The 18,405-nt window shown below is 38.6% G+C and overlaps 3 protein-coding genes across 3 annotated transcripts; 1 reads left to right on the forward strand and 2 right to left on the reverse strand.

The window, feature by feature from the left end:
* Positions 1-252: 252 nt before the first annotated feature.
* On the reverse strand, positions 253-720 carry LOC142164015 (uncharacterized). The gene has a single exon (XM_075221179.1). The coding sequence runs from the start codon at positions 718-720 to the stop codon at positions 253-255; it is 468 nt and encodes a 155-aa protein (XP_075077280.1).
* A 149-nt stretch (positions 721-869) lies between these two features.
* On the reverse strand, positions 870-1,211 carry LOC142164016 (uncharacterized). Its single transcript, XM_075221180.1, has one exon. The coding sequence runs from the start codon at positions 1,209-1,211 to the stop codon at positions 870-872; it is 342 nt and encodes a 113-aa protein (XP_075077281.1).
* Positions 1,212-4,787: 3,576 nt separating this feature from the next.
* Positions 4,788-5,528, forward strand: LOC142164017 (F-box protein At1g31080-like). Its single transcript, XM_075221181.1, has 2 exons — positions 4,788-5,150; positions 5,274-5,528. Exons 1-2 carry the CDS (start codon positions 4,788-4,790, stop codon positions 5,526-5,528), a joined length of 618 nt encoding a protein of 205 aa, XP_075077282.1.
* Positions 5,529-18,405: the final 12,877 nt, after the last annotated feature.

An 18,405-nucleotide genomic window follows, 5' to 3' on the forward strand; every position in this document is an offset into this window, starting at 1 on the left:
CACAATAGTTCTACCTGTTATAAAGGCACTTTGGTTCTCCGAGATTATGCATGGCAGTATTTACTTGAGCCTGTTACACAATATTTTTTTAGATGACTTTGTACACTGTGTTGCAGCATGCAATTGGTCTAAAACCCCCCACTTTGTCTGCATGTTTTGTTTTTGGAATGACTGTTATCACTGTGCTATTAAGTGCCTTCAACATCTTCCATGTAGCAAAGAACTCTAATACACCATCTGTTAGATCCTTCCCTACAGTCCCCCAACAATATTTGAAAAAGTTGCTACCATATCCATCTGGCCCTGGTGCTTTTCTCCATCAATGTCCCATAGTTCTTGTTTTACCTCTGAATTTGTGAAATCAGCTTCAACCATTATCCGTTGTTCCTCATTCACAGTAGGGTCTGCTCTAACTAGATTGTTGCATACATGTGCTCTGTTATCGTTTTTTGTTCCTAACAATTCAGTATAGAATCCTACAAATGCTCGAGCAATTCCTTCTATATTAGTTATTATTTGGCCCCCATCTCCCCTTATAGAAAATATCATGTTTTCATTCCTTCTTGCTTTCATAAAGTTGTGAAACACCTTTGTGTTTTGATCACCTTGAGTCAGCCATTGAACCTTTGTCTTCTGTCTAAGATATAACTCACTTGCTAGCTGCAGTATGTGATAAGTCTTTGATAACTCCTTCTCCTCTCCTATCAGTGTTGTGTTCATAGGATAAAGTTGGATCTTTTTCTAGCAAACCAGTAATTATTCTTTAGTTTGTTCTGCACTGAGTAGTACTTCATTAAAGGAAGATCTATTTAGCTCCTTTAGAACTCTTTTCAATCTATTGAGTTTCCCACCAATTGGTACATCTTTGTTCATGTACTTCTTATCTCCCAGCTTCTTTTAACTTTGCTTTGAAAATCTGATGTTATTTTCCACATATTGAAGTATTTGAATGGCCTGCTGGTGCTTGTGTTTCCATCCTCCCAGTGCACCATTGCAGAGCAATGGTCATACAAGCCTTCACTCATAAAGTTTATTTCTGATGCTGGTAGATCAATCACCCAATATGTATTAAGAATTACACTGTCAATCCTACTCATAACTCTGTCTGCACCACTTTGCTTATTGTTCCATGTGTAGAAAGCTCCAATGGATCTTAACTCTTGAAGACCATAAGATTCCATGCTTTGTCTAAAGTCTTTCATTTCTGGCATTGTCACAGGGCTGCCAACTCTTTCCTCTCTATTCAGGATACTATTAAAGTCTCACATGACTGCCCATGGACGTTGTATTTGAGTGAATAGGTCCTCCAGATCCCTCCACAATCCCCTTCTTAGTGCCATGTCATTGTAGGCATATACTATTGTGAGACAGTATTGCTTACTAGTCCCTCTATGTTTGACTATACAATGGATGCACTGATCAGTTGTTTTAACTATACTAACATCATATATAGTTGGTTTCCACACCACCCGGATCCTACCTCCATTATGTTGTGCTAGATTTGTTATAAAAGACCACCCATTACAAAGATTAAGAGTAGCTTTGTGTGTTTTATCTCTCTTAATCTTAGTCTCCAGGAGTCCAAATAGGCCTACCCTACAATTGTGCATAAAAAGATTAACTTCCCTCTATTTTGCCAGCCTATTTAGACTCCTTACATTCCAAAATCCTATCCTATCCATTAGAAGGGGGGCTTACCCCACCCCCACCAAGTCTTGGTCCTGTATCCCCTAGGTCCTCTTTGGGGTTGGAGGCACTAGGTTTGAGTCTTTTTTCTTTGTTTCCCTGATGCTGTCCCAATGCTTCAAATGTATTCTTGGTACTGATCATCATAGTTCTATTGATATCTCCATTCCTAGGTCCCTTTCTGCCTTCATCACCCTTACTTGCTCTTGCTTCTTGAAGGTTACTCCCCAATTCTTCTCCCTTTCTTCTGTTGGCCTTGTGGTAGTGGTTTCTGTACTACATTATTTGTTTGTTGCACCTCCTCGACTTGCTTTCCTTTCTTAGCTATCTCCTTTTTCTGTAGTTTCCTACAATCCTGTAGTTCATGTCCAAAGTTTTTACACTTTGGGCACAAGATGGGCTTCCATTCATACTCTACATCTTGTTATATGATTTTCTCCCATTCATTTTCAAAACGAACAGAGGTTGGATACTTCTGGCTAAGTGAAATTTTCACTAGAACTCGTACAAATGCTAGACTCTCATTGTTAGTTGTTGCTGTATCTTCTTTGAGAGGTTTGCCTACCATTCCAACAATTATTTTCAGTGCTGCTTTGCCCATATTTGATATCCAGTACCTTAGTCTAATCCACACAGGGATCTTATCCACTTTCTCTTTGCTTACATCAATGTTTGGTTCCCATTGTTTTACAACCACTAGTTTTTATCGAACATCTGGACTCCTTCTTCTATTGCTTTGACTCTGTTTTCCCCTGAATGAAATCTTACCAGAAAAACCTCTTTATTCACTTAAGAAACTTTGTCTATACCAAGCGATCCCCTAATTCTTCTAAAGTAGTCATCAAGCACCGGTAGCGGAGGATTTGATCCCAGTACATAGCATATAACAATCGACTTCCAGTAAACTATTTCATCTTTAATATCTTCCATTGTTATTTTGACGTTCTCCTTACTTGCTTCATCACTAGTCAGATCTAATCCCTCAACATCCGGAATAAGACCTACTATCTTACTCTATGAGTGAGCTTTGGATTTCTCTATGGCCCTAGGGTTTTGGTTAGTAACAATTTCCCCTGCACTTTCTTCTTCCACCATGTCTGCCCAAGACGGTCTTCTCTGATCAATTGATGTGGGAGTTGAATCTACTCTTACTAGGGAACTCATTGCCGGATTCATTGCCGATGCCGTCGAGGTGGACGCCTGGCATAACCCTAGCGGAACAATTTCTTGTATAACATTGATATTCCGAGTTTTCTTTGCATCTGTTGATTGTGGAACATTCCTTTTGCTTGGATTGTTACTGGGATTACTCCCTTGAACTGGTTTCCCTCTCCCTCCATTCTTCGTTTTCCTTGTCATTCATTCGAAACTGAGAGAAAAATTCATGCCAAAGAGAAGAGCCTGGTCATTTTATTTTGAATGTTTCAATTTATTTGTCTTAGTTTGACTTGGCACAAAGTTAAAGAGAGGAAGACTTTTAATGGATGGTTACAAAGAGTTTAGTCGTGCTTGCACGCTAGAACTGCGGACGGATGGTTAAAAAGTTAATTCAGCATTTTGCTTTAATCTAATTCTAAATGATGGACACTGGTTTTTATCCATCTGTATAGCTGATATATTCACACACCTCCACTTGTCCAGCCTTATGGATTTCATCACTGTTAAGTTTAACCCATGATTCTGAGGGGGATAACCATTTAACAGTGAGGTGAACTTTACGACAAATGAATTTGTGAAACATACAGATAACTTGGTTCCCATCCTAATTTCCTTTCAAAACTAGTTAAATTGAAGGTTTATTATGTTGGAAATAGTATACGAGATAATATGTTTTGATCCCTAAACTGATGCTCTTCATACGAAGGTGCCGATGATTCAAACTGATGACATCAAATATCAGATCTTTTGGGGACAAGTCTTCCCCGGGCAAGGAAGTGAATAACTATGGGATTGCAGTTTTTCTAACTTTTAGGAATACTCATTTGCGCATGAATAGCGTTTGTGCAGCTGAGTTATGGGATTGCAATCTTTCAAATTTTTAGCAATACTGATTTGTGCGTGAAGAGTTTTTGTTGGATCTAACTATTTAATGGTATCAAGTAAAAATACTAATGTTGTGCAACATGTGATTAGATAAAAGTGGTATAGCGGATGAAATTCACTCTCATTACATGTATACTTGGTTAAACATGACAACTTAGTAATAGAATTAAAGCAGACAAATATCAAACAAAAATAAGATGACCACAATCCCAAATTCCTTAAAGCTTAAACTTAGTAACTACTATTTAATTATTTTCCAATGGGAAGAGGCTTTCTCCATAACTGAAAAAGGTATTATATCGAATCGAACTTTCTTCGTTACAACAATAACAACAACAACAAAAAACGTAGTGTAATCCCATAGTGGGGTATGAAAATAGTAGAGTGTACGTAGATCTTATCCCTATCACAATTAAAGTAAGGTTCTTTACCTTTGTAAATTTTTCTAAAATGTTTGACACAAATATAATTACATACGACTTTCACAAGTCTCAAGAATTCAAATTCAATAAAATATTTAAATTTTTATAATTTAAATTATTAATTATTTTCTCCCTCTAGTGCTAACCTTCGACTATAACTTCAAAATTTTCCACTTTGTAGTATAAATATAGCTAGACATATCATGTACGGCTGTTAGTGCAGGTTGCTCGTGAATAAATCCAAAATTTACTTTCTTCGGGTTTGTTAGTTGAAGCCCAAAGATCAAAATCACTCACGTAAACTAATTGAAGGTTAATGGTGGCAAGTTGAATAATACAAGGACTAAAATCAAAATATAACATTAACAAAAGTGCTATTTGCCCATTCATTCGAAAACAAGACAAATCAACTCAAATAAGGAAATGGTTTTAGTTTTTTAGACCACCTCCAAAAAAGGAAAGACTTGTTTCCCTAGTTTTACGTCAAAATGTCCTAGTTCTCCCGTTTTTGATAAAGAAACCAAAAGGAAATAAAAATTTAGAAGGAAAAAAGATGAAACTTGTGGTAGAAAAAGGCTTATCAAATATTAATAAGGCATCCACATGATCACTTCAGCAGCGCATGCACCTTCTGTAATGGAGACGAAGTTGAATTCTGCAAGGAAAGAAACGTCGATTCCCCAAGAAATAATCTTTGAGATATTCTCACGGCTTCCTGCTAAGTCCCTAATGCGTTTCAAGTGCGTTTCTAAATTTTGTAATTCCCTCCTATCCGAATCAGATATCATCATGGAACAAAATTCTTTCTGCGCAAGGGGGAGGTTTTATACACAGTTGAGCAAAAGGAAGAAAAAAGCCCCCCTTCTTCAAATTGAGAGATTTGATGAACTCTACGACCATGCTCCTGTAAATCCTCGTTTGGATTGCGTTAACAGTTTATTTTGCTTCTGGGGACTTAGTGTGGTACATCCCGCAACTTTTAATCCTAGTACAAGACAAGTAAGATGTTTCTTCTCTACCTAAATAAAGATTTTTCTCCGTGTTACTATTCATTAGGTTTTGAATCAGAAGAAAATAAGTACAAAGTTCTTTTAACATCATGTTAAAAAAGAGTACGTAAAGCATTGGGTTTTCACTTTAGGCATAGACGAATCATGGAGAGAAATTGAAAGCATTTTTCCTTACATTACATACTCGCCCGGAGTTTGCACTAGTGGAATTATCTATAGGCTTATTTACCGTTATGATAGTGCTATAGCTGCTTTTGATGTTAAATCTGAAAAGTTCAAATTAGTTACATTGTGGGATGCTCCAAGTGTTGCGGCCAAATGCACACGCAAGTATACGCGGTCATCAAGTAATAAAGTGATAAGATAGCTGAGTGTCGAACCCACGAGAATTTGTTATCAACTATTAACTAAATTAAGCTATTCCAATTATCTAAACAAGAATTGAACCCAAAAATAGTGATGCTAAAGTAATTAAATTAAAAAGAAAATAAATAATGAACTCTGAACAAAGGAAGAACAGATTTTTATGTTATCAATGTAATGAAAACGATCCAGGGTTATGGGCTATCTAACATTCCTATTGTATTCTTCAATTGGATTGACTAACTAAATCATCTAGCTTATTGGTTGACAGGGCTAATATTGCTCATAAGAATCTGTCGAGTTCTTACTCGCCTATTCAAGCTAACCTAACGCCTATATGTCTATGGAATTAGAACTAACAAGAACGCATTTACAATTTCTGTATATCAACCAAGTAAGACAATTAGGTATATGTCTATCCTAACTGTGAATTCGTTCCCCGATGCCGAGGTTCAAGAACTTGCTCTACTCAATCCTATGTGCAATCTAGAATTTCCACTTTCGAGTTCAATTCTAGATTCGTAGATAGTATTCAATTGGTGATCAAGCAATTAAATAATTAAGCGCAAGACTGAATAAATAAACCAATATGATAAATCAAGAAAGCAAAATTAATATCCAAATAACAATAGTCATGAAAGGACCACAACCCTAGAACGTGAAGTTTAGCTCCGTATAGACATGGTAGCCAAACAACAGATCATACAAAGAAACACAAAAATTACTAAGTTTGGCGGAAGAAAGATGGAATTTGATAAATTCTGGCCTCCATGGCTGCTCTCTACTCTCCATTCGTCAAAAGTTACTCTAAAAAACGTTCCCCCCATCTAAAATAGGTTCAGGACCCCTTTTATACGAGTTGGGGAGGGGGATGTAGGGCAAAAATAACCAAGTCCCGGGTGAAATAGGACTAGTCACGTCACCAACGCCCAGGGTAGCGTGGGGCGCTAGACCTGGCACTGAATCCAGTAGTCTGCCGCTTCTTTGCAAATGTTTCGCTACTTCATTCTTTGTAGTGCTGGTGTGCCTAACTTTTCCTTTCCTTCAATTCTTTCAAATTGTTGCTCTATGGCATTTTCTTTCCAATGTTTTCATTAGTAATGAACATCACCTAACTATTTGGTCTCCTCACCTCTTAGTACAACATGTAATATTAATGAGATACTCCAAGACAAAATCCCAGCTCAAGAAATTATCTTCTCAGTGTTTATTTGCATGAATCACTCGAGCTCGTGTTTATACCAATGTTGTATGCCACCCTTTGACTCTAACTTTTATCATTTTTTTTTCAGACTCCACCTCTCAGGTGCCTATATTATTTATTAATATTCAAATAAGTGTAACACCAATAATTAAGCTAAGTTGGGTATAATCAATATAAAAAATAACCAAAGAGCAGTAAAAATACGAGTAAAATAGCATTAAAACATATACAAATATGTCCAACATCACCACCCCCACACTTTAAACTTTTCTTCGTCCTCGAATAAACCATAACTACAGTAGACGAAACAAAATTAAGCTCCTCACATTAAAAGCACATTACACCTATGGCCATGGTTGATAGTAACAATTAATTAATCTCTAGCATATGCATTCACCACATACTTCCCTTTAAATTATGACATACTTCAAAAATATTCACAACAAAGACAACGTGCTCATAACAATCCTAGCTTCAAAAACCGACTCAATGTCATAATGCACTCATGGCTTGAACACCCAACATCATAGAGAAATCTAATAACCATGTGCTCTCACAACAAGAACAAGAGAATACGTTGAATCCACACATTCAAATCAAATGGTCAAATATATTTTAAGGACTCACATATATCAAAGAAAATCGCTCACTCTTACAAAAGAAGTCACATGCATGTAATTGGTTGTAACGACCCGACTTGTCGTTTTGAGTATTTACGCTCTTTTAAATTATTTGAAGTCTTGAATAGCTTCATATGATGTATTATGATATGTGTGAATCTTCGGTTTTGGTTTTCAAGTATTTCGGAATTAGTTCGAAAGAATAAATTTCATGTTTGAAGCTTTAAGTTGGAAGAATCGACCACGTTTGACTTTTTAGTATTTGACCTCGGAACGAAGTTTTGATAATTCTGTTAGGTCTAGATGGTGATTTTGGACTCGGGCGTATGCTCGAAATTTTATTTGGATATTTCTAGAAGGTTTTGACACCATTTGGCGAAAGTTGGAAACTTGAAGGTTTGGAATATTCATAAGCTTGACCGGAAGTTGACTTTGATGATATGTTTTCGCGCAAGACCTAACTTAGGACAAGAATATCTACATATATATAAGGAGTTATGTAATGTACAACCTATCAAATAAAAGATCCTCGAGTCTAGTTTCCAACGCTTCAAACCGTTTGTTGTTTGGACATTTCTACAAGACGTTATGACCAAATTACCAAAGGTTGGCAGAGGAGTGAACTGCGGATGCGAAGCATCCGGGGCCGCGTCTGAAAGAAGAGCTGGCAGTGAAGTGCTGCCATAGCATCCGGGGCAGCATACGAAACTCAGAAATATAGATAAAATTTTGGGGTTCATTTTTCCCACTTCACTTGGACAGATTTTGGAGCTCTTCTCCACTCACTCAAGACCACCGACTCCTCTTTTCTTCAAGATAAGCAATCCCCATTATCTTAGTATGAAATTCCATCATATTGATGAAATCTACACATAAAATACTTAGATCTTCAAGAAATTGTTTCAAGAACTCAAAGGAAGGTTTTGCAAGATTTCTTCCAAAAAAAAGGTAATCTTACAACCTTTGACATATATGCATGGATTTATTATAAGTATGTGAGAAAGAAATAAGTATTAGCACTTATTGAATGGTGCTTGGAAGCCATAAATACTTAAACTAGATTATTGGGTATTGTAGAGATTTTGTAATAAATTAATTAGTAACAATTGGATGGATGTGAGTTCATTGATGATTTTAATGGTGCTAAAGAAGGTTGTTATAGACAAATGATTGTCGCGCCCCATTTTCTCGTGAAAGCGGGTTTCGACGTCGTGACAACTCTTTTGGATGGGAGATAGAGTATTAAAGAAGAGAAGAGTCGTCACCTAATAATTTTTAAGGTGCGTTAGGGCACCTATCATACAGATAACTCTGTTTGACTAGTCAACGCCACCAAAGATCGGGTAAGGGCTTAAATTACCTCAAAGAGAAGGTGTTAGGCACTCTTCGAGGTCCACAACTGTGGGTCCCAGCCAAACTTAAGATTATGTGGATTATAATTAGACAAGATAAACAAAGAGAGTACGGGTCAAATGAATTTATTAACACAATGAGAAGTAAGGATTACAAGGATAAAACTATTAAACCTATATTAGATGTTAAATGAATAAAGAAGAGAAGGGGGGTCCTAAGTTTTTTAGCCTAATGGATCACCCCGTATAACATAAATAATACTTCGCAACTCCTTTGAGGTAGGGAGTTACTCATATTATTCATCGGGCACAGACTATCATCTCCTGCTACCCGATTACTATGTTAAAGTTGTTTACCTAAGTGCTTTAATTCAATTCTAAGTCGTGCCCTATGCGTGCACTACCCGTCCCATACCTATGGTCCAGGAGGCATTGGAACTCTATTTAGGGTGGTTCTAGACTTAACTTAGGCTGCTTAAAATGATAAAACTAGGCGACATACAAAATAAATTAGACTTCAAATCAGAGCAGTTAAAGGCTCAAGTTAGCCTCCACACTTAGACAACAAATGCACGTAAAATAGGATCTCACATTGAGCATTGGATAGTTTCAGAATTGAAGCCAATTAGAAATCATTAAGCCCTATAGACATGGTTTCTATTTGACCTTGGATTCAAATGAGCATATATGACATTACTGCTTCTAGTGGCTTAGACGAGGAAGTAGTAAACCATTTGCTGCTAACGCTGGTTTTAGATACCAGCTTTAGAAAAGTGACATTGTCCTACAGCCATGATATCTAATAGTGGCATAGTTAAGCAAATGAAAATAGTTTTGGGAACCCAGCCTTGATAAGGGGATAAACAATATTAAGCGAATGACAGTATCCTATAGGCAAGATCTCTAACAATTGACAATCGAACCTTGATTTTATAACACTTTACCTCTAAAAGCAGGTTGTCTAGGCGGAGCAATAACAATAACAGTAGCTAATTGATTAGTCAAGGTCCTATAGGCATGATTTCTAGGTGAAAATAGAACATAAGCCAGTGAGATCCTATAGGCAGGGTATCTAATGAATATGCTATAATCATACAAATCGAAAGAAAGTTAACTGAATTTATTTCATGTATGCTGTCTAGTAGCACATAACAGTAGAATAAAGAGAGGGTTTACACTCGTTCTTTGATGGTAGACAAGTTATGTGAGTGTGTGAGTTTCCTAAAGGCATGATTTCTACCAGTGGAAGTTAAATGGAATATACAACAAGTCGGATAACAAGTAAATCACATGAATCCTATGGGCATGTTTTCTACCCTTGCATGCAAATATCAAAGTATACCCATTCCCCAGTTTCACTATCACCCCAATTGTTCATTACAGAGTTATTACAGACCCAATGATAAACGTAATTATAAAATATTATACAAGCAATGACAGTAGGCCACTGCGGGCCCAAAAGGAAATACTCAGCATTGCCTAGGCCTTCAACAACTCTCACATAGCATACCTAGATTCCCAACAAGGAACTATATTCATCAGCACAACCCAGAAGCCATAGGAGAACTCAAGCCAAACCAACAGCCATAGATTGACCAATATTACCCAGACATTGAATCACTTAAACCAACTAGTTTACATATTCAGCAGACAGTAGGAAGAAAGAGCTAAGTGTCATAGATAGCTCATGTCTCAGTAGTAAAGAGAGTGGCTAAAAGACCCCAAATCCTAGTGTGTCAGAGTTCACAAGGGTCTCAAATGGACCCCGGGCAGTGCTCACACTAGGGAGGTCAGTACTAAGAGTCTTGGTGTCCTTGGCTTTCAGTCGGCCAAGAATGATAGGTTCAGAATAGCACATGTAACAAATGAGAGGGAGTGGTTAGTGGTGAAGGGACAGAAGTTGAGAAAATACATTTATAGTTTAGAAAGCATACATAGCAAAGTTGAGAACACAGAACAGTTAATCAAAAAGGTCAAGAAGATTTCGAAGCAGGTGCAACACTTAGCAAAAATAACATATTGGCAGAAAGCACATTGGGAGTTGGAGGAGAATCAAGTTCCCTGAGATTACAAGATCAACCAGATTATCATACTAAGGTGCATATTATCAAACAAGTGTAAATGGGGCACTAACTTAAAAGGTTTAAAGCTTAAAGGTCCAAATTATGCTAAGGATTCATCACAATATCATAATACAACCATGTTAATTTATATCATGAAGCAGAAAAGTATCAAACATGGTATGGAAACACAAACTAAGATAACCATTCTAAAGGTTTCAAACAGTTACTAAGGATATATGATTAAGCAAAATAGAGACATGTTGTGAGACTCATCAACAGAGGAGCAGATCATAGTTGATAGAAAAGGTCTTAACATAGATTAGAATACATTGCATGTGCAAGTCTGTCATTACGGAGATTCAGAACAGAGTGGGAACGCAAGCTCATGTCAAATAGCAAACGTAGGCATTCAGGTATTGACATAGTAGACTAATGCACTTAAGAGGGTTCAAATTATTCAAATTAGGCATAAACATGTCTCAGAACTGGCAACATTAGGTAAAATTAAATACTAAAGAGGTTCAAAACAAATGCAAAACTAATTAAAGTTGCACACAAAAGTATCCCAAAAATACATTAAGCCATGAATTTCAGAGGTAAGAATGTGCGAGTCATAAACACATAAGAACAAAATTGCAAAGCCAAGTGACTTACCAGTTAAACGAACAATAAGAAAGAACAAATTCCACAATATTTCTGAGTATCAACAAATGACAAGAACCCAGAATCTCAATGCGTCAAAGTACCCAAGGGCTTCAAAGGAACCCCAGGCAATGCTCGCACCAAGAAAATGTTGAAAAGTCGAATCTCGGTGGGCTTGGCTTTCAGCCGACCAAGAATCAAGGTATAGAACAAGAGAACGAGAGAACAATAAAGTGATAGCTCCAATTTTTAGTGAAAATCTAGCGATTCAGGTCCCCTAAAGGGGAATGGGGAGGGATTTATATAGTTGTAGAAATCTGTCAAACAAACAAGGCAATACTATAACATTAACATAAATAAGGAAATAATATCAAGCAGAATCAGTAAAAGTCAGATTAGGAAAAAATTAGGTAAACCCTAGTTGACAAAAATCGGAGATTGGCCAGAGATCTTGGCTAATCGAACCCGTATAGCCTCTCCATGATGCATATGGACGAGATATCGTCCAGATTTTGAAGGGTGAAGCTAATCTCCCTTGATTCGGAGGTTTACACTTGACAAAATAGAGCAAGTACTTATGTAACACCATGGAGAAACACCCAGTCATGAAGGAACACTGATATGGTAAGTAAATAATGGGGGAATCCCATTATTAGTGGGATTAGGATAGGGAATTAAGGGGAGGCGGCTAGGGTTCTTCAGAAGAGTGAAGGGGAGATTGAGCGTTTAGGGGCGGTGGGTTGGTAGAAATGGGCTAGGGTTTTGGGTAAGGGGTAATATAAAGGAACGGGTAGGTTAATTATGGGCAGTTGATCATTTAAGATCAACGACCAAGATCAAACGGGGAAGCGGGGCGGGTTATTGAGTGGGTCGCGACCGGGTTGGGTACAAGGGTCGCCTGGTTTAGGCTTGGGGTTTATTGGGCTAAGGTGATGGGCCATTTTGGTCCGAAAAATTGGTTTAAATCTGGGCTAGTATTTAAATATGTAAAATTTATTAAAATTAATTTATAAAAAATGATTAATAAATAAAAATACTATTTATGCCCTAAAATGATTATAAATAATAATTTAGCGTTATAAAAATATAAAAATGCTATTTTGACACAAATAACATAAATAAAAGCAATTATGGATGAGTATAGGCTACTACTGCAAAATTATGCAAATAGCTTAAAATGCTAATGTAATTATATATAATGAAGTAAAAATATTTGAAACATGTATTATAGGTGCAAAATAATAATTTTAGGTAACTAGGTCATCATAAAATAATTTGAAGGAGTAATTAATAATTATTCAAGTAATTTAAGTACAGGAAAATCAATTTAAAAGCTCTAAAGATTATGAAACATTATAGGATATGCTCGTATAGATTTGTAAGCTAAATAATGATGCAAAAAATGATGTTTTGAAAGTATATTTATTATTTGAGAAAATATGAGGGCAAAATTGGGTATCAACAGCTGCCCCTCTTTACCCGAAAATGATGAAAGAGTTATCGGGTAAAGAAAATGATGACCAATTTTGGCCGAATTGAGTGAGGAATGATGATATTTTAAAAATTGGGGGCCGAACCCTGGTTCCTTAGTTACCCACACATCCCTGGTGTTACGGGAATCAGGCCGTGTGTAGTTCTGGATCCAACGGTGAGCGAAATCGATGGAGTTGCTATAGCAATGGTCGTATGTTTTGGAAAGGGTTCATTTGGATAGGATAGTATCAGATGAATTTGTGCGGAGTCATGAATGTGAATTTGAAATGTTACGGATGTATCACCGGGCAAATATCTGAACGGTCATAGAGTAAAAGGCGGGTAATTGATGGTGGTCGGTTATGTTTGAAACAATTGTAGGATGTGAACGTTGTGAACAGAAACCAGAGTGAAGATTGCTCCTGTTTGAATAACGGTTACTTCCTGGGTTACCTGCAAAACATAAAACACAGCGCATGCGAATATATATGGGTTATTGCGACAATTTAAACGTGATGCAAATTTTCTTTGGACCATGAAGGTTGTCTTTGAACGGTGAGGATGACGTCCTCAGACCATGATGTCCTGGGCCATGAAGTGTATGACAAGGGATTCGCAGGCCATGAAATGATGTCCTTGGGCCATGAAGATGGTGCCTCTGGACTATGACGCCTTTGAATAATGATGTGCAATTTTGAGAGATCCTTAGGCCATGGAATGGTGTCTCCCGGCTATGAGGATGATGCCTTCGGACTATGACGCAGTTGGACAAAATGGCGATGTTTCAGCCTATGAAATGCGCAGATAGGATGCTTGGGCATATGCGAAGATGAGACAAGACAAGGCTTAGTCTTGTATAGGAAGAGGGCAGTGCTTAGCCCTAGGTGAACAGAGGATAGTGCGAGGTTTTAGATAGCGTAGTGGAGATAGTATTTAATCTTATGCAAGGAAAAGGCAATGCTTAGCCTTATGCCAAAAAGGGGGACCAATGCTTAGTCTCGTGCGGGGAAAAGCAATACTTGGCCTTATGCAATTGGGGAGGCAATGCTTAGCCTTATGCGATTAGGGAGGCAATGCTTAGCCTCATGCGAGAAGAGGAGACAAAGCTTAGTCTCATGCAGGAAAGAGGAGACAATGCTTAGTCTCATGCAGGAAAGGCAGTGCTTAGCCTTATGCAATTAGGGAGGCAATGCTTAGCCTTATGCAAGAAAGGCAGTGCTTAGACTTGTGCAAGAAGAGAAGACAATGCTTAGTCTCATGGAGACAATGTTTAGTCTCATGCGATTAGGGGATACAATGCTTAGTCTCAGGGAATTAGGGAGGCAATGCTTAGCCTCATGCAAGAAGAGGAGACAACACTTAGTCTCATGCAGGAAAGGCAGTGCTTAGCCTCATGCAATTAGGGAGGTAATACTTAGCCTCATACAAGAAGAAGAGACAATGCTTAGTCTCATGCAGGGAAAGGCAGTGCTTAGCCTTATGCAATTAGGGAGGCAATACTTAGCCTCATGAAAGAAGAAGAGACAATGCTTAGTCTCATGCGGGGAAAGGCAGTGCTTAGCCTTATGCAATTGGGGAGGCAATGCTTAGCCTCATGCAAGAAGAAGAGACAATGCTTAGTCTCATGCGAAGAAAGGCAATGCTTAGCCTTATGCAATTAGGGAGGCAATGCTTAGCCTCATGCAAGAAGAGGAGGTAGAGCTTAACCTTATGCAAATGATGAGAAGGCGGTGAGAAAGTAAAGTATTTCTTAGCTGGAGGTGTCCGCGCTAGGTAATTTGTCTCCATGAAGGTAGTGACTTGATGTATTTGCGGATAATGTTGTTTTATCGTGCCTGCATCCAAAGAAAAATCGTGAATTTTGTGGGGGGAAGGTTGGTTCGTGCTTTTGTCTTCTTGCTCGGCCTTTGCTCCTGTCTTGGGATCCCGTTTAAGTTACCCTGGGCAATATCTGGCTGTTGTAGAAATAAATTTTTCGAAAAATATGCAATGTATTTGATAAATATAGTTATTTGAAATGTGGTAGTATGTGACATCAAATAATTTAGATAAAGCGGTGACTGTGACACATTTCAGAGACATTGCGACCTCCTTGCCTTAGAATTTTGAGCGTCCCCCTCAAAATTCTTCCCCAGTTTAAATGCATACTTCTGACAATACTTTTGGTTGTTCCGTATATGATGAAGTTCGTTGAACTTGCGATCTTGCCCCAGTTTCTGATCGTGGGGAACATGAAGATTTTATTAAGATATGACCAAACCCACAGGGCTGCCTACGTATCCCCTCTTAAACGGGAATCAGGTCAAGCGTAGTTCAGTTACATCAAGTGAAGACATGTAAACAATCCTAAACATAGTATCTCTTGACTGCATCCGAGTTGATAGGTTTTGGCCAAATCTCTCCCTCCATTTCTGAGTGCTCCTCCTGTTAGTACTCAATGAACCCCTTGCCAGTTGGGTAAGAACTTCCCCTTGGTCTGATATGGGAAGATCCGCTTTAGCACTAACTGCCCCGGTGTGAATTGTCTTGGTCTAACCTTTTTGTTGAAAGCTCTTGCCATTCTATTCTGGTAGATTTGACCGTGACATACCGCATTCATTCTTTTTCCATCAATGAGAGACAGTTGTTCATATCGGCTCTGTACCCATTCTGCGTCATTGAGCTCAACTTCTTGTATGATTCTTAGAGAAGGGATTTCTACTTCGGCAGGGATAACCGCTTTCGTACCGTAGACCAGCAGGTAAGGAGTTGCCCCAGTTGATGTGCGAACCGTGGTACGATACCTAAGCAGAGCAAAGGGCAGCTTCTAGTGCCATTGTTTGTAATTGTCTACCATTTTCCTTAGTATTTTCTTGATGTTTTTGTTGGCGGCTTCTACAGCTCCATTCATCTGTGGCCTGTATGTTGTGGAGTGCTGTCGAGTTCTTATGCTTGATCTTGAAAGTTTCACACATGGCCTTCATTAAATCACTGTTGAGATTGGCAGCGTTGTCGGTGATGATTGACTCTGGTACTCCAAACCGACAAACAATGCGATCCCGAACAAAATCTGCGCCGACCTTTTTAGTTATTGCTTTGTAAGATGCGGCCTCAACCCACTTTGTGAAATAATCTATGGCCACTAGAATGAACCTATGCCCATTTAAAGCAGTGGGTTCGATTGGACCGATGACATCCATGCCCCAAGCGGAGAAAGGCCAGGGTGCACTTGTTGCATTGAGTTTATTGGGTGGCCCTCGTATCATATCAGTATGTATCTGGCACTGGTGACACTTCTGGATATACTTGATGCAGTTTGTTTCCATAGTCATCCAAAAATATCCTGCTCTTAGTATTTTCTTGGCTAAGACAAAGCCATTCATGTGCGGTCCGCAGGTTCCGACATGTATTTCCTCGAGCAATCTGGATGCTTCCTTGGCATTGACACACTATAATAATCCAATGTCTGGAGTCCTTCTATATAGAATTCCTCTGCTTTGAAAGAAATGGTTGGCTAACCTTCGGAGTGTGCGCTTCTGAGTATGAGTTGCATGTTCCGGATACTCTCCCTTTGCAAAGTATTCTTTGATGTCATGGAACCAAGGATTACCATCACTTTCTTCTTCAACATGAGCACAATAAGCCGGTTGTTTATGAATTCCTATTAGGATAGGATCGATGAAGTTCTTGTCTGGGTGTTGTATCATGGAAGACAAAGTGGCCAATGCATCTGCGAACTCATTTTGAATCCTTGGAACATGTTTAAACTCTATCATCATGAACCTCTTGATAAACTCTTGTACACAGTACATATATGGTAATATTCTGGTGTTCTTGGTAGCCCATTCTCCTAAAACCTAATGCACCAAAAGATCATAATCTCCAATCACCAGCAACTCCTGAACATTCATGTCAATGGGCAACCTGAGTCCCAAGATGCAAGCCTCATATTCTGCCATATTTTGGTACATGGAAACCTGAGTTTTGCAGATACCTAATAGTGTTGGCCAGTTTCTGATACTAAGACAGCTCCGATACCCACTCCTTTGAAGTTTGCAGCTCCGTCGAAGAACATTCTCCAACCATCATATGCTTCGGTGATATATTTTCCTACGAATGACACCTCGTCGTCGGGAAAATACGTTTTCAATGGTTTGTATTTTCCGTCCACAGGATTTTCTGCCAAATGATCTCCAATGCTTGCCCTTTTACCGCCTTCTGAGTTACATAGATGATGTCGAACTCACTCAGCAATATCTGCCATTTTTCTAACTTTTCCGTAGGCATGGGTTTCTGGAAGATGTATTTCAGCGGATCCATCCTTGATATGAGATATGTGGTGTATGCACAGAAATAATGCCTCAACTTTTGAGCTATTCATGTTAAAGTGCAGCAGATGCGCTCCAACAAAGAGTACCGGGCTTTGTAAGGTGTGAATTTCTTGCTCAAATAATATATTGCCTGCTCCTTTCTTCCAGTTTCATCATGTTGTCCCAAAACGTAATCAAAAGCTCCATCCAGTATAGACAAATAAAGTAGTAGTGGTCTTCCTACCTCTGGTGGGACCAGAACAGGCAGTTTGGATAAATACTCCTTGATTTTGTCGAATGCTTTCTGACATTCTTCAGTCCAGCTTGTTGCATCATCTTTCTTCAGCATTTTGAAGATCGGCTCACAGATCATGGTTGATTGTGCTATGAAACGGTTGATGTAGTTGAGACGCCCTAAGAAGCTTATCATATCTTTCTTATTCTTCGGTGGTGGCAAGTCCTGGATAGCTTTGATCTTTGATGGGTCCAATTCAATCCCTCGACAACTGACGATGAATCCTAGCAATTTTCTGGTAGGGACTCCGAAGGCACACTTTGCAGGATTCAGTTTCAGATTGTACCTTCGAAGCCGATTAAAGAATTTCCTCAAGTCTGCATTATGATCTGTGCTTCTTCTGGATTTGATGATGACGTCATCCACGTACACCTCTATTTCTTTGTGTATCATGTCGTGGAAAATGGTTGTCATGGCTCTCATGTAAGTGGCTCCAGCATTCTTCAAACCAAGCGGCATCATTTTATAGCAGTATATTCCCCATGGTGTGATAAAGTTTGTCTTTACGGCACTCTCTTCATCCATCTAGATCTGATGATACCCTACGAAGCAATCCACAAAGGACTGGAGTTCATGCTTGGCACAATTGTCAATCAGTATGTGTATATTGGGCAATAGGAAATCATCTTTGGGACTCGCCTGTTTTAATCTTGGTAATCAACACACACTCTGACTTTCCCATCTTTCTTCAGAACCAGCACAATTTTGGCCAACCAAGTCGGATATTCAACCACTCTGAGAACCTTGGCTTTGATTTGCTTGGTGACCTCCTGTTTTATCTTCAAACTCATATCCGGCTTGAATTTTATGAGCTTCCATTTTACCGGTGGACACATGGGATTGGTAGGTAGCTTGTGAGCCACTATGGATATGCTCAAACTAGTCATATCATCATAGGACCATGCAAAGATATCTGCATACTCTTTTAGGAATCGGACATACT

The sequence above is a fragment of the Nicotiana tabacum genome, chromosome 9 (assembly GCF_000715075.1).
Source record: "Nicotiana tabacum cultivar K326 chromosome 9, ASM71507v2, whole genome shotgun sequence".
In the NCBI taxonomy this organism is placed as follows: domain Eukaryota; kingdom Viridiplantae; phylum Streptophyta; class Magnoliopsida; order Solanales; family Solanaceae; genus Nicotiana; species Nicotiana tabacum.

Bases quoted from the DNA above. Each gene is read 5' to 3' on its own strand.
- LOC142164015 (XM_075221179.1), bottom strand. From the start codon at position 720: ATGAACACAACACTGATAGGAGAGGAGAAGGAGTTATCAAAGACTTAT.
- LOC142164016 (XM_075221180.1), bottom strand. From the start codon at position 1,211: ATGCCAGAAATGAAAGACTTTAGACAAAGCATGGAATCTTATGGTCTT.
- LOC142164017 (XM_075221181.1), top strand. From the start codon at position 4,788: ATGGAGACGAAGTTGAATTCTGCAAGGAAAGAAACGTCGATTCCCCAA. The intron at 5,151-5,273 runs GTAAGATGTTTC...GAGTACGTAAAG, and splicing joins TTAATCCTAGTACAAGACAA to CATTGGGTTTTCACTTTAGG.